The sequence below is a fragment of the Bombina bombina genome, chromosome 1 (assembly GCF_027579735.1).
Source record: "Bombina bombina isolate aBomBom1 chromosome 1, aBomBom1.pri, whole genome shotgun sequence".
Classification (NCBI taxonomy): Eukaryota; Metazoa; Chordata; class Amphibia; order Anura; family Bombinatoridae; genus Bombina; species Bombina bombina.
The window spans coordinates 230,123,651-230,149,489 of record NC_069499.1 but is presented as its reverse complement, the minus strand read 5'-3'; the positions used below and the strand labels follow the sequence as shown (position 1 = coordinate 230,149,489).

Below are 25,839 nucleotides of genomic sequence, written 5' to 3'. Positions count from 1 at the left end.
GACTAGTCCGCTTTTGTGGTGGGTTGCTGGTGCTGGGCCTTATCCGCACGAAAGGGACAAAAAGTAAATCCCTTTGGCTTAGCCTTCTTATCGTGTGGTAGAAAAGCTCCCTTGCCTCCCGTAACCGTGTATATGATCGAATCCAACCCTGGACCGAATAGGATCTTCCCTTGAAAAGGCAGGGACAACAGCCTCGACTCAGAGGTCAAGTCCGCAGACCAAGATTTTAGCCACAGAGCCCTGCGCAGTAAAACAGAAAAACAGAATTTATGTTTACCTGATAAATTTCTTTCTCCAACGGTGTGTCCGGTCCACGGCGTCATCCTTACTTGTGGGATATTCTCTTCCCCAACAGGAAATGGCAAAGAGCCCAGCAAAGCTGGTCACATGATCCCTCCTAGGCTCCGCCTACCCCAGTCATTCGACCGACGTTAAGGAGGAATATTTGCATAGGAGAAACCATATGGTACCGTGGTGACTGTAGTTAAAGAAAATAAAATATCAGACCTGATTAAAAAAACCAGGGCGGGCCGTGGACCGGACACACCGTTGGAGAAAGAAATTTATCAGGTAAACATAAATTCTGTTTTCTCCAACATAGGTGTGTCCGGTCCACGGCGTCATCCTTACTTGTGGGAACCAATACCAAAGCTTTAGGACACGGATGAAGGGAGGGAGCAAATCAGGTCACCTAAATGGAAGGCACCACGGCTTGCAAAACCTTTCTCCCAAAAATAGCCTCAGAAGAAGCAAAAGTATCAAACTTGTAAAATTTGGTAAAAGTGTGCAGTGAAGACCAAGTCGCTGCCCTACATATCTGATCAACAGAAGCCTCGTTCTTGAAGGCCCATGTGGAAGCCACAGCCCTAGTGGAATGAGCTGTGATTCTTTCGGGAGGCTGCCGTCCGGCAGTCTCGTAAGCCAATCTGATGATGCTTTTAATCCAAAAAGAGAGAGAGGTAGAAGTTGCTTTTTGACCTCTCCTTTTACCTGAATAAACAACAAACAAGGAAGATGTTTGTCTAAAATCCTTTGTAGCATCTAAATAGAATTTTAGAGCGCGAACAACATCCAAATTGTGCAACAAACGTTCCTTCTTTGAAACTGGTTTTGGACACAGAGAAGGTACGATAATCTCCTGGTTAATGTTTTTGTTAGAAACAACTTTTGGAAGAAAACCAGGTTTAGTACGTAAAACCACCTTATCTGCATGGAACACCAGATAAGGAGGAGAACACTGCAGAGCAGATAATTCTGAGACTCTTCTAGCAGAAGAAATCGCAACTAAAAACAAAACTTTCCAAGATAATAACTTAATATCAACGGAATGTAAGGGTTCAAACGGAACCCCCTGAAGAACTGAAAGAACTAAATTGAGACTCCAAGGAGGAGTCAAAGGTTTGTAAACAGGCTTGATTCTAACCAGAGCCTGAACAAAGGCTTGAACATCTGGCACAGCTGCCAGCTTTTTGTGAAGTAATACCGACAAGGCAGAAATCTGTCCCTTCAGGGAACTTGCAGATAATCCTTTTTCCAATCCTTCTTGAAGGAAGGATAGAATCCTAGGAATCTTAACCTTGTCCCAAGGGAATCCTTTAGATTCACACCAACAGATATATTTTTTCCAAATTTTGTGGTAAATCTTTCTAGTCACAGGCTTTCTGGCCTGAACAAGAGTATCGATAACAGAATCTGAGAATCCTCGCTTCGATAAAATCAAGCGTTCAATCTCCAAGCAGTCAGCTGGAGTGAAACCAGATTCGGATGTTCGAACGGACCCTGAACAAGAAGGTCTCGTCTCAAAGGTAGCTTCCAAGGTGGAGCCGATGACATATTCACCAGATCTGCATACCAAGTCCTGCGTGGCCACGCAGGAGCTATCAAGATCACCGACGCCCTCTCCTGCTTGATCCTGGCTATCAGCCTGGGGATGAGAGGAAATGGCGGGAACACATAAGCTAGTTTGAAGGTCCAAGGTGCTACTAGTGCATCCACTAGAGCCGCCTTGGGATCCCTGGATCTGGCCCCGTAGCAAGGAACTTTGAAGTTCTGACGAGAGGCCATCAGATCCATGTCTGGAATGCCCCACAGGTGAGTGACTTGGGCAAAGATTTCCGGATGGAGTTCCCACTCCCCCGGATGCAATGTCTGCCGACTCAGAAAATCCGCTTCCCAATTTTCCACTCCTGGGATGTGGATAGCAGACAGGTGGCAGGAGTCCCAAAGAATAATTTTGGTTACTTCTTCCATCGCTAGGGAACTCCTTGTTCCCCCCTGATGGTTGATGTACGCAACAGTCGTCATGTTGTCTGATTGAAACCGTATGAACCTGGTCCTCGCAAGCTGGGGCCAGGCCTGGAGAGCATTGAATATCGCTCTCAGTTCCAGAATATTTATCGGTAGAAGAGATTCTTCCCGAGACCAAAGACCCTGAGCTTTCAGGGATCCCCAGACCGCGCCCCAGCCTATCAGACTGGCGTCGGTCGTGACAATGACCCACTCTGGTCTGTGGAACATCATCCCTTGAGACAGATTGTCCAGGGACAGCCACCAACGGAGTGAGTCTCTGGTCTTCTGATTTACTTGTATCTTCGGAGACAAGTCTGTATAGTCCCCATTCCACTGACTGAGCATGCACAGTTGTAATGGTCTTAGATGAATGCGCGCAAAAGGAACTATGTCCATCGCCGCCACCATCAACCCGATCACTTCCATGCACTGAGCTATGGAAGGAAGAGGAACGGAATGAAGTATCCGACAAGAGTCCAGAAGCTTTGTTTTTCTGGCCTCTGTTAGAAAGATCCTCATTTCTAAGGAGTCTATAATTGTTCCCAAGAAGGGAACCCTTGTTGACGGGGATAGAGAACTCTTTTCCACGTTCACTTTCCAGCCGTGAGATCTGAGAAAGGCCAGGACAATGTCCGTGTGAGCCTTTGCTTGAGGAAGGGACGACGCTTGAATCAGAATGTCGTCCAGGTAAGGTACTACTGCAATGCCCCTTGGTCTTAGCACCGCTAGAAGGGACCCTAGTACCTTTGTGAAAATCCTTGGAGCAGTGGCTAATCCGAAAGGAAGCGCCACGAACTGGTAATGTTTGTCCAGGAATGCAAACCTTAGGAACCGATGATGTTCCTTGTGGATAGGAATATGTAGATACGCATCCTTTAAATCCACCGTGGTCATGAATTGACCTTCCTGGATGGAAGGGAGGATAGTTCGAATGGTTTCCATCTTGAACGATGGGACCTTGAGAAATTTGTTTAAGATCTTGAGATCTAGGATTGGTCTGAACGTTCCCTCTTTTTTGGGAACTATGAACAGATTGGAGTAGAACCCCATCCCTTGTTCTCTTAATGGAACAGGATGAATCACTCCCATTTTTAACAGGTCTTCTACACAATGTAAGAACGCCTGTCTTTTTATGTGGTCTGAAGACAACTGCGACCTGTGGAACCTCCCCCTTGGGGGAAGTCCCTTGAATTCCAGAAGATAACCCTGGGAGACTATTTCTAGCGCCCAAGGATCCAGAACATCTCTTGCCCAAGCCTGAGCGAAGAGAGAGAGTCTGCCCCCCACCAGATCCGGTCCCGGATCGGGGGCCAATATTTCATGCTGTCTTGGTAGCAGTGGCAGGTTTTTTGGCCTGCTTTCCCTTGTTCCAGCCTTGCATTGGTCTCCAAGCTGGCTTGGCCTGAGAAGTATTACCCTCTTGCTTAGAGGACGTAGCACCTTGGGCTGGTCCGTTTTTACGAAAGGGACGAAAATTAGGTCTATTTTTTGCCTTGAAAGGCCGATCCTGAGGAAGGGCGTGGCCCTTACCCCCAGTGATATCAGAGATAATCTCCTTCAAGTCAGGACCAAACAACGTTTTCCCCTTGAAAGGAATGTTTAGTAGCTTGTTCTTGGAAGACGCATCAGCCGACCAAGATTTCAACCAAAGCGCTCTGCGCGCCACAATAGCAAACCCAGAGTTCTTAGCCGCTAACTTAGCCAATTGCAAAGAGGCGTCTAGAGTGAAAGAATTAGCCAATTTGAGAGCATTGATTCTGTCCATAATCTCCTCATAAGGAGGAGAGTCACTATCGAGCACCTTAAGCAGTTCATCAAACCAGAAATATGCGGCAGTAGTGACAGGGACAATGCATGAAATGGGTTGTAGAAGGTAACCCTGCTGAACAAACATCTTTTTAAGCAAACCTTCTAATTTTTTATCCATAGGATCTTTGAAAGCACAACTATCCTCTATGGGAATAGTGGTGCGTTTGTTTAAAGTAGAAACCGCTCCCTCGACCTTGGGGACTGACTGCCATAAGTCCTTTCTGGGGTCGACCATAGGAAACAATTTTTTAAATATGGGGGGAGGGACGAAAGGAATACCGGGCCTTTCCCATTCTTTATTAACAATGTCCGCCACCCGCTTGGGTATAGGAAAAGCTTCTGGGAGCCCCGGCACCTCTAGGAACTTGACCATTTTACATAGTTTCTCTGGGATGACTAAATTTTCACAATCATCCAGAGTGGATAATACCTCCTTAAGCAAAATGCGGAGATGTTCCAATTTAAATTTAAATGTAATCACATCAGATTCAGCCTGCTGAGAAATGTTCCCTAAATCAGTAATTTCTCCCTCAGACAAAACCTCCCTGGCCCCCTCAGATTGGGTTAGGGGTCCTTCAGAGATATTAATATCAGCGTCGTCATGCTCTTCAGTAACTAAAACAGAGCAGCCACGCTTACGCTGACAAGGGTTCATTTTGGCTAAAATGTTTTTGACAGAATTATCCATTACAGCCGTTAATTGTTGCATAGTAAGGAGTATTGGCGCGCTAGATGTACTAGGGGCCTCCTGAGTGGGCAAGACTCGTGTAGACGAAGGAGGGAATGATGCAGTACCATGCTTACTCCCCTCACTTGAGGAATCATCTTGGGCATCATTGTCATTATCACATAAATCACATTTATTTAAATGAATAGGAATTCTGGCTTCCCCACATTCAGAACACAGTCTATCTGGTAGTTCAGACATGTTAAACAGGCATAAACTTGATCAGAAAGTACAAAAAACGTTTTAAAATAAAACCGTTACTGTCACTTTAAATTTTAAACTGAACACACTTTATTACTGCAATTGCGAAAAAACATGAAGGAATTGTTCAAAATTCACCAAATTTTCACCACAGCGTCTTAAAGCCTTGAAAATATTGCACACCAATTTTGGAAGCTTTAACCCTTAAAATAACGGAACCGGAGCCGTTTTAAGTTTTAAACCCCTTTACAGTCCCTGGTATCTGCTTTGCTGAGACCCAACCAAACCCAAAGGGGAATACGATACCAAATGACGCCTTCAGAAGTCTTTTATAAGTATCAGAGCTCCTCTCACATGCGACTGCATGCCATGCCTCTCAAAAACAAGTGCGCAACACCGGCGCGAAAATGAGACTCTGCCTATGCTTTGGGAAAGCCCCTAAAGAATAAGGTGTCTAAAACAGTGCCTGCCGATATTATTATCAAAATACCCAGATAAAATGATTCCTCAAGGCTAAATATGTGTTAATAATCAATCGATTTAGCCCAGAAAAAGTCTACAGTTTAAATAAGCCCTTGTGAAGCCCTTATTTACAATCGTAATAAACATGGCTTACCGGATCCCATAGGGAAAATGACAGCTTCCAGCATTACATCGTCTTGTTAGAATGTGTCATACCTCAAGCAGCAAGGGACTGCAAACTGTTCCCCCAACTGAAGTTAATTGCTCTCAACAGTCCTGTGTGGAACAGCCATGGATTTTAGTTACGGTTGCTAAAATCATTTTCCTCATACAAACAGAATTCTTCATCTCTTTTCTGTTTCTGAGTAAATAGTACGTACCAGCACTATTTGAAAATAACAAACTCTTGATTGAATAATGAAAAACTACAGTTAAACACTAAAAAACTCTAAGCCATCTCCGTGGAGATGTTGCCTGTACAACGGCAAAGAGAATGACTGGGGTAGGCGGAGCCTAGGAGGGATCATGTGACCAGCTTTGCTGGGCTCTTTGCCATTTCCTGTTGGGGAAGAGAATATCCCACAAGTAAGGATGACGCCGTGGACCGGACACACCTATGTTGGAGAAAACCTGACACCTTAGCATTCAGGCGAATATTTTACATATTGTCATTACAGGCAGTGGCGTAGCGTGGCTTGTCAGCGCCCAGGGCAAGGCAAAATTGTGCCCCCCTAACCCATTAGCACTGACTGCATCTCTTCCACCAGTACAGTAGGGATTGGCAAATTTGCTTTGAATCTAGGAGCCATGTCAACAATTTAGGAGACAGGTTTTTGTTTTAAAACAAACAAAGCTTTATTTTTAACAACAAAAATATATACTATATATATATATAATTGTAAACTCCACATTCATCCTTCAAAATTAGGACTCAATATGGTTGCAGGCAGCCATTACTTTATTATATACATTAAGTAAGTACATTATAGAACTTAACAATTAAATTTTTTTTTTTTTTTTGGTTCAATATTTAAACATGGGATTTCATTTTTAAAATACATCTGAGCCAGCATGTCAGAGTGTGAGAGTGATCTATGCTGCTTTAAAGTGAAAGACGGTTATTTTATTTCAAATTCATTTTTAACCTGGGTAAAACATACAAGATGTAGACAAATTAATTTTTAACCTGGGTAAAACATACAAGATGTAGATCCTACATCTTGTATGTTTTACCCAGGTTAAAAATGAATTTGAAATAAAATAACCGTCTTTCACTTATCTACATCTTGTATGTTTTATTTTATGCAGGTTAAAAATGAATTTGAAATAAAATAACCGTCTTTCACTTATCTACATCTTGTATGTTTTATTTTATGCAGGTTAAAAATGAGTTTGAAATAAAATAACCGGCTTTCACTTTAAAGCAGCATAGATCACTCGCACACTCTGGCATGCTGGCTGGCTCAGACACTGGGTCCTTTGGAAGTTGGAACTTGGCTGGCTGGCTCAGAGTGACTCTGGGTCCTTTGGAACTTGGCTGGCTGGCCCTGGGACATCACCTGGGTAATGGTAGAGTCTAAGCTGCATATTGTGCAATTTGTTATTTCCAAACCCCATATAGCCCCAAAAACAGCAACAGGGGCTATAATAATTTAATTATAATTCTGGCTGGCAGTGGCACTGGTGGTCTGGTCCCGATACAGACCCGGTGATGAGTTTGGTAATTTCGGGTTGACACTAACCTTATCGTTGCAGGCGCGGCATGCTAGTCAGTCTAATTCCACTCTGGCTCTGCTGCTCTGACTTATTCCTCCCTCCTGACATGCACGCTGGGAGTGGACCATGCTAAATGGTGACGTAAACGCTAGTCTAGCAGCAGTTAACGGTCGGATAGGATTATACTAATAAATTATGATAATTAAATCATTACACAGCACGTCTTGACTTCAGAGTAGTAGACAGTTCACTTGAGAGACAGATTGGCTGGGCGCAGGCGCCTGTCGGATTTTTTAGCCTCCCTGTAACGCCGCTGGGAGTGGGACTGTGACTGTCTACTGTCTTGAGATGGTGGGGACTGGGGAGGCTGGGAGCTGAGCATTTTGCGCCCCTCAGAATTATGCGCCCGGGGCAACCGCCCCTGTGGCCCCCCCCACGCTACGCCACTGATTACAGGTGAAATTGGCGACCTTCAGCGCCTTCTTTCCTGTATCTCGTTGATGGAGGTCTCCCCCTCGTCCATTTCACACAGGGATTCACACCAATATGTTGCCACTTCAGCGACCTCCGCAACAGGCGCTGCTGGCTGAAAAACAAACCCTGTGTGCTGAAACATCTTTCTAAACATGTTTTCCAGCTTTTTATCCATGGGCTCCTTAAATGACGAACTATCCTCAAGGGGAATAGTTGTCCGCTTCGCAAGCATAGAGATAGTCCCATCTCCCTTAGGGATGGTCCCCCACAGCTCAAGCTGAGAGTCCGGAATAGGGAACAGTTTTTTTAAAAGAAGAAGGGGAAAAGGACGAACGTAATCGCTCCCATTCGTTCTTAATATTTGCCATCTTAACGGGACCTGGGAAAGTCTGAGGTACTACCCTGTCCTCGTATACCTTGTCAAGCTTAGGAATCGCAGGTTCCTCCGGAATCACAGGTTCCAGAACGTCTAAAGTAGCAAGCACCTGCTGCAGCAGAAAGCACAAATTCTCCATCCTAAACCTATAACCAGGCTCCTCCGCAGCCGGAGGTTTAGATGACACGGACTCCGACCCAGAAGGTGCCTCCTCCGAAGAGTCTGAGTGGGCCTCGTCATTGTATAGAGCCTCTGAATCTTCCATTGGCGTAGACAAAACCTGGGCCGGGCCGTCATGATACACCCTACGCTTGCACTTAGCAGAACGTGGTAAGGCATGGATCACTTTCTAAACCGCCGATTCCAGTTGGTCCGCAAAGTCTGATGGCCAACAAATCTCTCCCGAAGGAGTTACGGTTGGACCCCAGGGCACTGCATGTGCAATCGGAGAGGAATGTAGGGAACCCATCTCACGGGAAGAACCACCCTCAGAGGTGGACGGCTCAGTAGTACTAGACATCCGTTTACATTTAGTTGTTGTGACTTTATCAAGGCATGTGGAACATAGTTGAGCAGGCTAATCCACCAGAACCTCCTCACAATAGACACAGGAATGAGACTTTGTTAACCCTTTAAGGACACAGCTTTCAGTTTGCTCAATTGTTTTATGACGGAAAAATTCCGTCATATGTCCTTAAGAGGTTAAAGAGGGAGAGCCCTCTAACGCGTCAGTCCTACATAGCTTGAGCTCCTGTTCAGACTAACTTATTTTACAAAAAGGCATCTTTATACCTAGGACCCGGACTACAGAAACCGCTACGTCTCCTGTGCCACAGATCAACAGAGAAGGAGAGAGTTACATGGAGTGCCAGACAGGACCGCCTCTGCACTAGGGAAAAACACGCCAAAAATGGCCGCACAAGATTCCCGCAAGTAACCTGACAGTTCCATACATTGCAAGAGCCCCATCTCGCACATAACGCAGCAATGACACAAAATGACAATATCATGTATAACCCCCCCCTGTTCAATAATCCCGTTTCCAGGAATATTAACCCTTGATTCTGTAAAGATAAAAAGGCGTCACACTGTGACCCTGTCTTCTATGTTATCACTATTAATAAAAAATGAAACAATCTTACCAGAATCTACGTTGTGGAACAGGAACACGGCCCTTCAAGTGTGACAGGTTAGTAGCCTCGCTCCTGACATGAACTTGAGCTGATTGCTTGTGGAGCTGTTAATATGAGTTGGGATGGTTTCACGGAAAGACTCTCCCTGCATCTCCGGACTCTAACTTTTACCCAGGCTCTCACTGAGAGGCTGACAGGACTACTTAAAACTCCAGTCCCAATACGAAGAGTACTATCCTTCATAAGAGTCTACTCCGAAGCTCCGGCACTTCTCTGCCATCCTCCCATGACGAAAGGCAGAGAATGACTGGGGGAGGTATTTAAGCCTTTGGCTGGGGTGTCTTTGCCTCCTCCTGGTGGCCAGGTTCTTAATTCCCAATAGTAATGCATGAAGCCGTGGACTCTCCTCCCCTTTAGATGGAAATAATATAAAGCGCCAAACATAGCTGAGTGTCTTAAAAAAATTATGAACCCCTGCGACCGATTACAGAGAGCCTTTGAACAGATTTCCTATAGGTGAAACCATAAAATCAATAGACAATACTCCCTTCTCATCCCTCTGACAAACACTGTACTCTGAGAGGAATTGGGCTTCAGAATGCTTAGAAGCGCCTATCACAGAAGAAATCAAGCGCAACTTAGGAGGCAAAGTTTGTAAAACTGAGGTATGTGTGTGGTGGGAGGTGTATTTATAGGCATTTTGAGGTTTGGGAAACTTTGCCCCCTCCTGGTAGGAATGTATATCCCATATGTCACTAGCTCATGGATTCTTGCCACTTACATGAAAGAAAGTTGTTTAGAATTCTATGCTCTATCTGAATCATGAAACAAACATTTTTCATGTCCCTTTAAATAGTAATCCCTCACAGATAAAGTCTGCATTCTATCGGCCTGCCTGTACTTTGTCAGCAACACATATCCTTAGTTTGCTTGGTTTCTTTAATTAGCCCTTCTTACACATGATAGTAGCTTAAGTAGTGCAAGAAACATTTTATATAACAATGGATACAAATGATGTTGATGAGAAGGACTAGACAAGAATGAAATCATGCACCTTGTAAGTGGCTTAAAAAATTAAGATGCTTATTTTTAAAGTAAATTATGTATAACATCTCAAAGACATGGGTAATTCAAATAAAAGTAGTTCAATATTAAACATGTTTAGATCTACCACTTCAGATGTATGTGTGCTTGTCTAGAATTGTGAAAGATATTGTCCATAACATTTAACACAAACACAGCACTAGAAAGCCACAACACAAACGAGAAGCCTAAAGAAGCCACAAATTACACAGGCACATTCTCATAGCAGATGCTGGTGGGAACTTATTGGCCTTACCCCTGCTAGGCATCAGCAGGCGTTTCTTCATGGTGCCTACGCAAGCACAAAAACAGGGAGAGAGAGAAAAAAAAGCCACATCAACAATATGAATGGTAATATTTAGGTTCAGTTTAATTAAATAGAAATAAGAAACACACAATGACACTTAAAAGTTGCATTTAGAATATTTAAAACAGAAGAAAAAAAACGGCCATATTTACACATTAAACACAATGTGGGCTTGTGCTTTAACAAAATACCATTTGGTAATTAAATCCAAGGCATTTCCTTTACCCCTGAGGTAATGTTACAACTGTAATTTAGCAGCTCACAATTCAACAAATTTTGAACGAAACGTCCTCTGGAAGTCCCAAGCAATGTTATTTTTGTGCAATAGTATTTCTTGATAGCATGAAAAAAACAAAACTTAACAGTATTTTTTTATTTTATAAAATTTATATATATATTTAATCATACATACAAAAACACAAATATACAAACACTATACATATAAATGTCTGGTTTTCATCTGGACGTTTTCAAATTACATTTTTATTGGTGAAACCGCACAATTCATGAGTGAAAAAGGCACTAGTTATAAACACACAGATAATAGCAGACTAATACATTCTTTCATTTCTTGAATCCAGACACAAACTAGTTTGAAAGATCAAATTCTGCATTTCACCAGATACTTCATATGTTGTTTTACCTTTTTGCCTGCCTAAAATATAAAAAAAACATTGCTCCAAACAGATGTTAGGATGTAACATTATAAAGGAAACTGACTAAAATCATACAGATTTATTTCTTACTCCATTGTGCTATAATACAGATTGCCAGGAACCTGTGACTTAAAGTGGAACTACCATGCCTAAGATTCTAGATGATGATGATGATAACAAAAGGATAACTAAATATTGTATTAAAAAAAGGAATCCACTGCTACACTGTGTACAATAGAATATCCAATTTTTATTTCACAAGATTTTTAGGGAAAATAAACCTCTCACCATGTTGCACTACATATTTGCTCTTTTGTATGTATTCCGTTAGGCTTGGCTACGTAGGTTTTCAACTACCAGCACAATCTGTATTTTGTGGTTAAAGGAATTGATCGGCCTCTGAATATCGATGTTAACTGAATAAAATGAATGATAATAGAGAAGGGGATTATTTTTAAATTATACAGGAATTAGAAGGAAAAAATAAAGACATAACATGTAGCCCATTTAAATGTTTTTTTTTTTTAAAGGACCCAGAAGCCTAAACATAAATGTTCCACTTTAAATGACTGCTGTCCTGTAAAAAGATTCTTCAAATAGATTTACTTGTATTGACATTTAACAACTGCTATTTACAAAACCATATTACAATAGAACAGCTAATATATATATATATGTATATGTTTCAATCTTGACTAGTGATCTGAGAATTTAACTTCACTGATAACTAGAACATATCCTTTTAAAAATGGGTGTCTCTTGGGACTCATATTTAGTAAACAGGGATTTCTTCTTAGGTTAATATTGCAGTAAGGTCAAGCATGGGTGAAAATGCCCAAAAGAGAAATTGTGCTATACAGGAAGTGTTTAACCGCAAATGTCATGAATGCAGCAGAAAATCAGTTACAGTTTGTAGGCGAATGGACTTGACATTGCTAGTGGATCATCACTGAGCCTGAAAAAAATAATCAGGCACCCAAAGGGGAGAGAAAAGTTAACACCCATCAAAAAAAGGTAAAAAAAAAAAGTCTTCATAACTTCGGTCCCATTTAGAAGTTGCTCCAATTTCTCTCCCCGTCCGGTTTTATCTGCTTCATTATGTTCTCCCTGCCACATGCAAGATAGGATGGGGCTCCCTTTTCATCCATAGTGATACGTCGCACATGTTGTTTTCTTGGTGTTCTGCCCCTAAAATAGTCTGCAATACAGGTTGATGTTATAAACCCAAAGCATGCACAGAATGGCTCTTAAAAACTAGTATCTTAGATAAGAGTTATAACGCAGAGGACCACCAGGCAAATAACCTCTCCTTGCAAAGCTTAGGGTAACCGTTGCCCTATTTATTCATCACAAAAGGACAGCAGAACAAAAGTTAGTCTAGAGGGAATGAGAAAAACATTTTTTGCCAGCACACAGGGCCCAGTGCACACAGGTTTTATTTTCACAAATGTTAACACATACAAAAAAGGAATTAAATTATATATGGCACACAAGACAAAAATGTATTTAAAGAGGGAAAATGCAAATACACACACCAAGATATATACTTACCCATGAATAACTTCCTTTAAAATTAAAGCAAATAAAACAGGATTCTTAAATGATCAGTAAATAGTTTTGCACACACATTTGGAGAAGGCAGACAAATATCAAAATGTTTAAAAGGCTTACACCTGTCAATCAAATTGAGCCAAGGGTAAGGAACGAAAAATTAAAAAGGGACAGTAAACAAATTCAGATTTTAATATAAAAGGTTTAGTTATGCACAGCACATTGACCTTGTAATACACTTTTTAATTTGCTCTTTTATCATGTAATTTAGCTCTATATATTGAGGTGAAAGTGAAAGCACACTAATACTGCTCGATATCATTCTGTAACTGGCGTTAACAGATAACACTTGCAAAACAATGAACTTTATACTAGCACAATGACCATGAATTTCAGCCAATGACTCAAGCACAGATTGGCTCCTCCAAATAAGGAAAGTGGTGGGTGAAGTTTGGCTACTGAAAAATATCTGCAGCAAAGGTGTCAATTTGTTTTAAAAATGTTTAGACTTGGCTGATATGTTAATCTTTAGAACCCCTCCATCAGAAATGTGCTTACTTTACTGTCCATTTAAGAGTGCAATCAAATAAATCTACTAGTAGGTACTTGAAAAGCAAAATATAGGTATTTATGTACTGTCAGTTTGAACATGAAGTTTGTATTACACAGTGATCTTGTTTTCTCCAATATTCTACTGTGAGATCATATTTAACCAAGCTTCATAAAATAATGTTTTTATCAAGAACCTAAACCATAGTCCAAAATTGGTTTTAACAAGAACCTGTCATGTGAAATTTGGCAGAGGGTAGTAACAATAGCATTGGCAAATCCTTTGATATAGTTTCTGAAAAGAAAAAAGGAGTACTAGACATACTGTCAAATCAAGAGAGTTACGATTTGGGCAGGGTACTTGAGACAGGAGATATATGACCTGGTAACAAGAGTCACTCCACAAAACACCATATAAAGGTTGAGGGGAAAAAAACATAATTTATGCTTACCTGATAAATTTATTTCTCTTGTAGTGTGTTCAGTCCACGGGTCATCCATTACTTATAGGATATATTCTCCTTCCCAACAGGAAGTTGCAAGAGGATCACCCAAGCAGAGCTGCTATATAGCTCCTCCCCTCACATGTCATATCCAGTCATTCGACCGAAACAAGACGAGAAAGGAGAAACTATAAGGTGCAGTGGTGACTGGAGTTATAATTATAAAATTTAGAACCTGCCTTAAAAAGACAGGGCGGGCCGTGGACTGAACACACTACAAGAGAAATAAATTTATCAGGTAAGCATAAATTATGTTTTCTCTTGTTAAGTGTGTTCAGTCCACGGGTCATCCATTACTTATGGGATACCCATACCAAAGCTAAGTACACGGATAATGGGAGGGACAAGGCAGGAACATTAAGCAGAAGGAACCACTGCCTGTAGAACCTTTCTCCCAAAACCAGCCTCCGAAGAAGCGAAAGTGTCAAATTTGTAAAATTTGGAAAAAGTATGAAGTGAAGACCAAGTTGCAGCCTTGCAAATCTGTTCAACAGAGGCCTCATTCTTAAAGGCCCAGGTGGAAGCCACAGCTCTAGTGGAATGAGTTGTAATTCTTTCAGGAGGCTGCTGTCCAGCAGTCTCATAGGCTAAACGTATTATGCTACGAAGCCAAAAAGAGAGAGAGGTAGCCGAAGCCTTTTGACCTCTCCTCTGTCCAGAGTAAACGACAAACAGAGAAGAAGTTTGTCTAAAATCCTTAGTTGCCTGTAAGTAGAACTTCAGAGCACGGACTACGTCTAGATTATGCAAAAGACGTTCCTTCTTTGAAGAAGGATTAGGACATAATGATGGAACAACAATCTCTTGATTGATATTCCTGTTAGAAACAACCTTAGGCAAAAACCCAGGTTTAGTACGCAGTACTACCTTGTCTGAATGAAAGATCAGATAAGGAGAATCACAATGTAAGGCAGATAACTCAGACTCTTCGAGCCGAGGAAATAGCCATCAAAAACAAAACTTTCCAAGATAAAAGCTTAATATCAATGGAATGAAGGGGTTCAAACGGAACACCCTGAAGAACTTTAAGAACCAAGTTTAAGCTCCACAGAGGAGCAACAGCTTTAAACACAGGCTTAATTCTAGCCAAAGCCTGACAAAAGGCCTGGACGTCTGGATTCTCTGCCAGACGTTTGTGTAAAAGAATAGACAGAGCTGAAATCTGTCCCTTTAGCGAACTAGCGGATAAACCCTTTTTCCAAACCCTCTTGTAGAAAAGCCAATATCCTAGGAATCCTAACCTTACTCCATGAGTAACTCTTGGATTCGCACCAATATAAATATTTACGCCATATCTTATGGTACATTTTTCTGGTCGCAGGTTTCCGAGCCTGTATTAATGTATCAATAACCGAATCCGAAAACCCACGCTTTGATAGAATCAAGCTTTCAATTTTCAGGCAGTCAGCCTCAGAGAAATTAGGTTTGGATGGTTGAAAGGACCCTGAATTAGAAGGTCCTGCCTCAGAGGAAGAGACCATGGTGGACAGGACGACATGTCCACTAGGTCTGCATACCAGGTCCTGCGTGGCCACGCAGGCGCTATCAGAATTACCGATGCCCTCTCCTGTTTGATCCTGGCAATCAGTCGAGGTAGCAACGGAAATGGTGGAAACACATAAGCTATGTTGAAAACCCAAGGGGCTGCTAATGCATCTACCAGCACCGCTCCCGGGTCCCTGGACCTGGATCCGTAACAAGGAAGCTTCGCGTTCTGGCGAGATGCCATGAGATCCAGATCCGGTTTGCCCCAACGACGAATCAGTTGAGCAAATACCTCCGGGTGAAGTTCCCACTCTCCCGGATGAAAAGTCTGGCGACTTAAGAAATCCGCCTCCCAGTTCTCTACGCCCGGGATGTAAATCGCTGACAGGTGGCAAGAGTGAGACTCTGCCCAGCGAATTATCTTCGAGACTTCCAACATCGCTAGGGAACTCCTGGTTCCCCCTTGATTAATGATGTAAGCCACAGTCGTGATATTGTCCGACTGAAATCTGATGAACCTCAGTTTTGCTAACTGAGGCCAAGCTAGAAGAGCATTGAATATTGCTCTTAATTCTAGAATGTTTATTGGAAGGAGTTTCTCCTCCTGAGTCCACGATCCCTGAGCCTTCAGGGAATTCCAGACTGCTCCCCAGCCTAGAAGGCTGGCATCCGTTGTTACAATCGTCCAATCTGGTCTGCGAAAGGTCATTCCTTTGGACAGATGAACCGGTGACAACCACCAGAGAAGAGAATCTCTGGTCTCCTGGTCCAGATTTAGCAAAGGGGACAGATCTGAGTAATCTCCGTTCCATTGACTGAGCATGCATAGTTGCAGCGGTCTGAGATGCAGGCGCGCAAATGGCACTATGTCCATTGCCGCGACCATTAAGCCGATTACCTCCATGCACTGAGCTACTGATGGGCTTGGAACGGAATGAAGGACACGGCAAGCATTGAGAATCTTTGATAACCTGGACTCCGTCAGGTAAATCTTCATCTCTACAGAATCTATAAGAGTCCCTAGAAAAGGAACCCTTGTGAGTGGTAACAGAGAACTCTTTTCCACGTTCACTTTCCACCCATGCGACCTCAGAAATGCTAGAACTATCTCTGTATGAGACTTTGCATTCTGAAAACTTGACGCTTGTATCAGAATGTCGTCTAGGTACGGAGCCACCGCTATGCCTCGTGGTCTTAGTACCGCCAGAAGTGAGCCCAGAACCTTCGTAAAAATTCTCGGGGCCGTGGCTAACCCGAAGTGAAGAGCCACAAACTGGTAATGCCTGTCTAGAAAGGCAAACCTTAGGTACCGATAATGATCTTTGTGAATCGGTATATGAAGGTAAGCATCCTTTAAGTCCACTGTGGTCATATATTGACCCTCTTGGATCATGGGTAGGATGGTTCGAATGGTTTCCATCTTGAACGATGGTACCCTTAGGAATTTGTTTAAGATCTTTAAATCCAAGATTGGTCTGAAGGTTCCCTCTTTTTTGGGAACCACAAATAGATTTGAGTAAAATCCTTGTCCCTGTTCCGATCGCGGAACTGAGTGGATCACTCCCATGATTAAGAGGTCTTGTACACATTGTAGAAATGCCTCTCTCTTTACTAGGTTTGTTGATAACCTCGAAAGATGGAACCTCCCTTGTGGAGGAGAGGTTTTGAAATCCAGAAGGTATCCCTGAGATATAATCTTTAACGTCCAGGGATCCTGCACATCTCTTGCCCAAGCCTGGGCGAAGAGAGAAAGTCTGCCCCCCACTAAATCCGTCTCCGGATAGGGGGCCCTGTCTTCATGCTGTCTTAGGGGCGGGAGTAGGCTTTCTGGCCTGCTTGCCCTTGTTCCATGACTGGTTGCCTTTCCAACCCTGTCTGTAACGAGCAGTAGTTCCTTCCTGTTTTGGAGCGGAGGAAGTCGATGCTGCTCCTGCCTTGAAGTTACGAAAGGCACGAAAATTAGACTGTTTGGCCTTTGGTTTGGCCCTGTCCTGAGGAAGGGCGTGGCCCTTACCTCCCGTAATGTCAGCAATAATTTCCTTCAAGCCGGGCCCGAATAAGGTCTGCCCTTTGAAAGGAATGTTAAGTAGCTTAGACTTGGAAGTTACATCCGCTGACCAGGATTTAAGCCAGAGCGCTCTGCGCGCCTGTATGGCGAAACCAGAATTTTTAGCCGTAAGTTTGGTTAGATGTACTACGGCATCTGAAACAAACGCATTAGCTTGCTTAAGGGTTCTAACTTTGCTCAAAGCCTCATCCAATGGCTCTGTGCGAATCGCCTCTTCCAGAGACTCAAACCAGAATGCCGCTGCAGCCGTGACAGGCGCAATGCATGCAAGAGGCTGCAATATAAAACCCTGTTGAACAAACATTTTCTTAAGATAACCCTCTAATTTTTTATCCATTGGATCTGAGAAAGCACAGCTATCCTCCACCGGGATAGTGGTACGCTTGGCTAACGTAGAAACTGCTCCCTCCACCTTAGGGACCGTCTGCCATAAGTCTCGTGTGGTGGCGTCTATAGGGAACATTTTTCTAAATATCGGGGGAGGGGAAAAAGGCACACCGGGTCTATCCCACTCCTTACTAATAATTTCTGTAAGTCTTTTGGTATAGGAAAGACGTCAGTACACACCGGTACCGCATAGTATCTATCCAACCTACACAATTTCTCTGGAATTGCCACCGTGTCACAATCATTCAGAGCCGCTAATACCTCCCCTAGTAACACACGGAGGTTCTCAAGCTTAAATTTAAAATTTGAAATTTCTGAATCCGGTCTCCCCGGATCAGAACCGTCACCGACAGAATGAAGCTCACCGTCCTCATGTTCTGCAAATTGTGACACAGAATCAGACATGGCTCTCGTGTCATCAGCGCGCTCTGTCCTTAACCCAGAGCTATCGCGTTTGCCCCTTAATTCGGGCATATTATATAATACTTCTTTCATAACATTAGCCATATCATGTAAAGTGATTTGTAAGGGCCTAGATGTACTTGGCGTCTCAATCCTACGCATCTCCCCAGCGGGAGACGCAGGTACTGACACGTGAGGAGAGTTAGGCGGCATAACTTCCCCCTCGTTGTCTGGTGATAGTTTCCTTATCGGTACGGATTGACTTTTATTCAAAGCAATATCAATACAATTGGTACACATCGTTCTATTGGGCTCCACATTGGCTTTTGAACATGATGAACAAACAGTTTCCTCTGAATCAGACATGTTTAAACAGACTTAGCAATTAAACTAGCAAGCTTGGAAATCACTTTCAATAAGTTTACAAGCAATATAAAAAACGCTGCAGCGCTTCAAAAAATACAGATATAATTAAACAATCCTTAACAAGAAGTGTATTATTAGCAGAGGATTGCACCCATTAGCAAAAGGATGATTAACCCCTCAATACCCAAAACGGATAAAATGGATATCAATTAAGATTTAATGCTGTAACAGCACACTGTCACAGATCTGCTGTAACTGATTACCTCCCTCACAAATGAATTTTGCAGACCCCTGAGCTCTCTAGAGACGTCCTGGATCAAGGAGGAAGAAGCAGGAAGACTGTGCTAGAATTTTAACTGCGCAACAAGGCGCTAAAACAAGGTCCCTCCCACTCCTATCACAACAGTGGGAGCCCTGATATAACGGTTTCCATGCAGAAAAATATGTTAGCCATGTGGAAAAAAAATCATGCCCAAAGAGATTTATCACCAAAGTACCTCACAAAAACGAATAACATGCCAGTAAACGTTTTATTAAAAAGCAACATTTTCCAATGTCATGCAAAGTTATCACTAAGCCTGCTACCAGTCGCTACCACTGCAGATAAGGCTTAAGTATTATTTCAGTTTTAACAGTATTTTCCCAGTCAAATTCTAGTCCCTAGAAAATAACTCGACTGCGCATACATTTATCAGCCTGATACCAGTTGCCACTACTGCATTTAAGGCTGTACTTACATCATACGGTAACAGCAGTATTTTCTTAGTCAATTCCATTCCCAGAAAATAAAGTACTGCACATACCTCATTTGCGGAGGACCCCGCATGCTATTCCCAGTTTCTGAAGTTACCCCACTCCTCAGAATGTCGAGAACAGCCAGTGGATCTTAGTTACGCCTGCTAAGATCATAGAAAAAAAACGCAGGCAGTTTCTTCTTCCAAATACTGCCTGAGATAGAAAAACAGCACACTCCGGTGCCATTTAAAATAACAAACTTTTGATTGAAGAATAGATAAGTAAAAACTCCAGCTCCTCTCGCGACCTCCTTCTTTGTTGAGGGTTGCAAGAGAATTACTGGATATGACATGTGAGGGGAGGAGCTATATAGCAGCTCTGCTTGGGTGATCCTCTTGCAACTTCCTGTTGGGAAGGAGAATATATCCCATAAGTAATGGATGACCCGTGGACTGAACACACTTAACAAGAGAAATGAGGATATCAAAATAATGGAATGAGATATCCCTGGAAAATATGCTACTTAAAGGTGCGAGTAGGAATACAGTTCTGTTAAAAAGTAGGAAAAACAACCAATTTGTGTAAGTCAAATTGACTCTAGGTTTTCTGCGTCACCTTGACCAGATAGCATAAAGTAATAAAGGAAAAAGCAGCATGTGTGTGGCATAAAGATTTAAGTAATATTTGTTTAGTTGTCTATGCCCATGTTTAAAAGGGGCCGTGTAAATTAATTCCGTCACAACATAAAATGTAAAATTTTGCATGAAAAATGTTATGTTTAAGCTGCAGATTTTGAAGCACACTCATTTGGGGCCTTAAGGGTTGAATGCTCACTGGCTAATGATGAGAATTTCCACTGTTTTATCGGTGGATAGCGACATTCCAAAAAAAAGAAAGTGGGAGGCTTCGAACCAAGTGCAAATGGTACCAATATAAACCATGGGTAGGCCAAAAAAGTCTAACTAGTGGGCAGTCAGGAATAGCTTACTAAAAACAGAATTTATGTTTACCTGATAAATTACTTTCTCCAACGGTGTGTCCGGTCCACGGCGTCATCCTTACTTGTGGGATATTCTCTTCCCCAACAGGAAATGGCAAAGAGCCCAGCAAAGCTGGTCACATGATCCCTCCTAGGCTCCGCCTACCCCAGTCATTCGACCGACGTTAAGGAGGAATATTTGCATAGGAGAAACCATATGGTACCGTGGTGACTGTAGTTAAAGAAAATAAATTATCAGACCTGATTAAAAAAACCAGGGCGGGCCGTGGACCGGACACACCGTTGGAGAAAGTAATTTATCAGGTAAACATAAATTCTGTTTTCTCCAACATAGGTGTGTCCGGTCCACGGCGTCATCCTTACTTGTGGGAACCAATACCAAAGCTTTAGGACACGGATGAAGGGAGGGAGCAAATCAGGTCACCTAAATGGAAGGCACCACGGCTTGCAAAACCTTTCTCCCAAAAATAGCCTCAGAAGAAGCAAAAGTATCAAACTTGTAAAATTTGGTAAAAGTGTGCAGTGAAGACCAAGTCGCTGCCCTACATATCTGATCAACAGAAGCCTCGTTCTTGAAGGCCCATGTGGAAGCCACAGCCCTAGTGGAATGAGCTGTGATTCTTTCGGGAGGCTGCCGTCCGGCAGTCTCGTAAGCCAATCTGATGATGCTTTTAATCCAAAAAGAGAGAGAGGTAGAAGTTGCTTTTTGACCTCTCCTTTTACCGGAATAAACAACAAACAAGGAAGATGTTTGTCTAAAATCCTTTGTAGCATCTAAATAGAATTTTAGAGCGCGAACAACATCCAAATTGTGCAACAAACGTTCCTTCTTTGAAACTGGTTTCGGACACAGAGAAGGTACGATAATCTCCTGGTTAATGTTTTTGTTAGAAACAACTTTTGGAAGAAAACCAGGTTTAGTACGTAAAACCACCTTATCTGCATGGAACACCAGATAAGGAGGAGAACACTGCAGAGCAGATAATTCTGAAACTCTTCTAGCAGAAGAAATTGCAACTAAAAACAAAACTTTCCAAGATAATAACTTAATATCAACGGAATGCAAGGGTTCAAACGGAACCCCCTGAAGAACTGAAAGAACTAAATTGAGACTCCAAGGAGGAGTCAAAGGTTTGTAAACAGGCTTAATTCTAACCAGAGCCTGAACAAAGGCTTGAACATCTGGCACAGCGGCCAGCTTTTTGTGAAGTAACACAGACAAGGCAGAAATCTGTCCCTTCAGGGAACTTGCAGATAATCCTTTTTCTAATCCTTCTTGAAGGAAGGATAGAATCCTAGGAATCTTAACCTTGTCCCAAGGGAATCCTTTAGATTCACACCAACAGATATATTTTTTCCAAATTTTGTGGTAAATCTTTCTAGTTACAGGCTTTCTGGCCTGAACAAGAGTATCGATAACAGAATCTGAGAATCCTCGCTTCGATAAGATCAAGCGTTCAATCTCCAAGCAGTCAGCTGGAGTGAAACCAGATTCGGATGTTCGAACGGACCCTGAACAAGAAGGTCTCGTCTCAAAGGTAGCTTCCAAGGAGGAGCCGATGACATATTCACCAGATCTGCGTACCAAGTCCTGCGTGGCCACGCAGGAGCTATCAAGATCACCGACGCCCTCTCCTGATTGATCCTGGCTACCAGCCTGGGGATGAGAGGAAACGGCGGGAACACATAAGCTAGTTTGAAGGTCCAAGGTGCTACTAGTGCATCCACTAGAGCCGCCTTGGGATCCCTGGATCTGGACCCGTAGCAAGGAACTTTGAAGTTCTGACGAGAGGCCATCAGATCCATGTCTGGAATGCCCCACAGCTGAGTGACTTGGGCAAAGATTTCCGGATGGAGTTCCCACTCCCCCGGATGCAATGTCTGACGACTCAGAAAATCCGCTTCCCAATTTTCCACTCCTGGGATGTGGATAGCAGACAGGTGGCAGGAGTGAGACTCCGCCCATAGAATGATTTTGGTCACTTCTTCCATCGCCAGGGAACTCCTTGTTCCCCCCTGATGGTTGATGTACGCAACAGTTGTCATGTTGTCTGATTGAAACCGTATGAACTTGGCCCTCGCTAGCTGAGGCCAAGCCTTGAGAGCATTGAATATCGCTCTCAGTTCCAGAATATTTATCGGTAGAAGAGATTCTTCCCGAGACCAAAGACCCTGAGCTTTCAGGGATCCCCAGACCGCGCCCCAGCCCATCAGACTGGCGTCGGTCGTGACAATGACCCACTCTGGTCTGCGGAATGTCATCCCTCGTGACAGGTTGTCCAGGGACAGCCACCAACGGAGTGAGTCTCTGGTCCTCTGATTTACTTGTATCTTCGGAGACAAGTCTGTATAGTCCCCATTCCACTGACTGAGCATGCACAGTTGTAATGGTCTTAGATGAATGCGTGCAAAAGGAACTATGTCCATTGCCGCTACCATCAACCCGATCACTTCCATGCACTGAGCTATGGAAGGAAGAGGAACGGAATGGAGTATCCGACAAGAGTCTAGAAGTTTTGTTTTTCTGGCCTCTGTCAGAAAAATCCTCATTTCTAAGGAGTCTATTATTGTTCCCAAGAAGGGAACCCTTGTTGACGGAGATAGAGAACTCTTTTCCACGTTCACTTTCCATCCGTGAGATCTGAGAAAGGCCAGGACAATGTCCGTGTGAGCCTTTGCTTGAGGAAGGGACGACGCTTGAATCAGAATGTCGTCCAAGTAAGGTACTACAGCAATGCCCCTTGGTCTTAGCACAGCTAGAAGGGACCCTAGTACCTTTGTGAAAATCCTTGGAGCAGTGGCTAATCCGAAAGGAAGCGCCACGAACTGGTAATGTTTGTCCAGGAATGCGAACCTCAGGAACCGATGATGTTCCTTGTGGATAGGAATATGTAGATACGCATCCTTTAAATCCACCGTGGTCATGAATTGACCTTCCTGGATGGAAGGAAGAATAGTTCGAATGGTTTCCATCTTGAACGATGGAACCTTGAGAAACTTGTTTAAGATCTTGAGATCTAAGATTGGTCTGAACGTTCCCTCTTTTTTGGGAACTATAAACAGATTGGAGTAGAACCCCATCCCTTGTTCTCTTAATGGAACGGGATGAATCACTCCCATTTTTAACAGGTCTTCTACACAATGTAAGAATGCCTGTCTTTTTATGTGGTCTGAAGACAACTGAGACCTGTGGAACCTCCCCCTTGGGGGAAGTCCCTTGAATTCCAGAAGATAACCTTGGGAGACTATTTCTAGCGCCCAAGGATCCAGAACATCTCTTGCCCAAGCCTGAGCGAAGAGAGAAAGTCTGCCCCCCACCAGATCCGGTCCCGGATCGGGGGCCAACATTTCATGCTGTCTTGGTAGCAGTGGCAGGTTTCTTGGCCTGCTTTCCCTTGTTCCAGCCTTGCATTGGTCTCCAAGTTGGCTTGGCTTGAGAAGTATTACCCTCTTGCTTAGAGGACGTAGCACTTTGGGCTGGTCCATTTCTACGAAAGGGACGAAAATTAGGTTTATTTTTTGCCTTGAAAGGCCGATCCTGAGGAAGGGCGTGGCCCTTACCCCCAGTGATATCCGAGATAATCTCTTTCAAGTCAGGGCCAAACAGCGTTTTCCCCTTGAAAGGAATGTTAAGTAGCTTGTTCTTGGAAGACGCATCAGCCGACCAAGATTTCAACCAAAGCGCTCTGCGCGCCACAATAGCAAACCCAGAATTCTTAGCCGCTAACCTAGCCAATTGCAAAGTGGCGTCTAGGGTGAAAGAATTAGCCAATTTGAGAGCATTGATTCTGTCCATAATCTCCTCATAAGGAGGAGAATCATTGTCGACCGCCTTTATCAGCTCATCGAACCAGAAACATGCGGCTGTAGCGACAGGGACAATGCATGAAATTGGTTGTAGAAGGTAACCCTGCTGAACAAACATCTTTTTAAGCAAACCTTCTAATTTTTTATCCATAGGATCTTTGAAAGCACAACTATCCTCTATGGGTATAGTGGTGCGTTTGTTTAAAGTGGAAACCGCTCCCTCGACCTTGGGGACTGTCTGCCATAAGTCCTTTCTGGGGTCGACCATAGGAAACAATTTTTTAAATATGGGGGGAGGGACGAAAGGAATACCGGGCCTTTCCCATTCTTTATTAACAATGTCCGCCACCCGCTTGGGTATAGGAAAAGCTTCTGGGAGCCCCGGCACCTCTAGGAACTTGTCCATTTTACATAGTTTCTCTGGGATGACCAACTTGTCACAATCATCCAGAGTGGATAATACCTCCTTAAGCAGAATGCGGAGATGTTCCAACTTAAATTTAAATGCAATCACATCAGGTTCAGCTTGTTGAGAAATGTTCCCTGAATCAGTAATTTCTCCCTCAGACAAAACCTCCCTGGCCCCATCAGACTGAGTTAGGGGCCCTTCAGAAATATTAATATCAGCGTCGTCATGCTCTTCAGTATCTAAAACAGAGCAGTCGCGCTTACGCTGATAAGTGTTCATTTTGGCTAAAATGTTTTTGACAGAATTATCCATTACAGCCGTTAATTGTTGCATAGTAAGGAGTATTGGCGCGCTAGATGTACTAGGGGCCTCCTGAGTGGGCAAGACTCGTGTAGACGAAGGAGGGAATGATGCAGTACCATGCTTACTCCCCTCACTTGAGGAATCATCTTGGGCATTCATTGTCACATAAATCACATTTATTTAAATGAATAGGAATTCTGGCTTCCCCACATTCAGAACACAGTCTATCTGGTAGTTCAGACATGTTAAACAGGCATAAACTTGATAACAAGTACAAAAAACGTTATAAAATAAAACCGTTACTGTCACTTTAAATTTTAAACTGAACACACTTTATTACTGCAAATGCGAAAAAACATGAAGGAATTGTTCAAAATTTACCAAATTTTCACCACAGTGTCTTAAAGCCTTAAAAGTATTGCACACCAAATTTGGAAGCTTTAACCCTTAAAATAACGGAACCGGAGCCGTTTTGAACTTTAACCCCTTTACAGTCCCTGGTATCTGCTTTGCTGAGACCCAACCAAGCCCCAAGGGGAATACGATACCAAATGACGCCTTCAGAAAGTCTTTTCTAAGTATCAGAGCTCCTCTCACATGCGACTGCATGCCATGCCTCTCAAAAACAAGTGCGCAACACCGGCGCGAAAATGAGGCTCTGCCTATGCTTTGGGAAAGCCCCTAAAGAATAAGGTGTCTAAAACAGTGCCTGCCGATATTATTATATCAAAATACCCAGATAAAATGATTCCTCAAGGCTAAATATGTGTTAATAATCAATCGATTTAGCCCAAAAAAAGTCTACAGTCTTAATAAGCCCTTTTTGAAGCCCTTATTTACAATCGTAATAAACATGGCTTACCGGATCCCAGAGGGAAAATGACAGCTTCCAGCATTACATCGTCTTGTTAGAATGTGTCATACCTCAAGCAGCAAGAGACTGCTCACTGTTCCCCCAACTGAAGTTAATTGCTCTCAACAGTCCTGTGTGGAACAGCCATGGATTTTAGTGACGGTTGCTAAAATCATTTTCCTCATACA

The 25,839-nt window shown here is 43.1% G+C and overlaps 1 protein-coding gene across 4 annotated transcripts in view; it reads right to left on the bottom strand.

Moving 5' to 3' along the window:
* MTA1 (metastasis associated 1) overlaps positions 1–25,839 on the bottom strand; it is a 732,036-nt gene that overhangs the window by 145,792 nt on the left and 560,405 nt on the right. For 3 of the 4 annotated variants that reach the window (XM_053697863.1, XM_053697862.1, XM_053697866.1), the window contains one exon: positions 10,527–10,562. In XM_053697863.1, the coding sequence (XP_053553838.1) occupies positions 10,527–10,562 (36 nt within the window). Of the gene's footprint in view, positions 1–10,526; positions 10,563–10,622; positions 12,432–25,839 lie in introns of those variants that run through there. The other variant, XM_053697865.1, reaches the window with a different exon arrangement.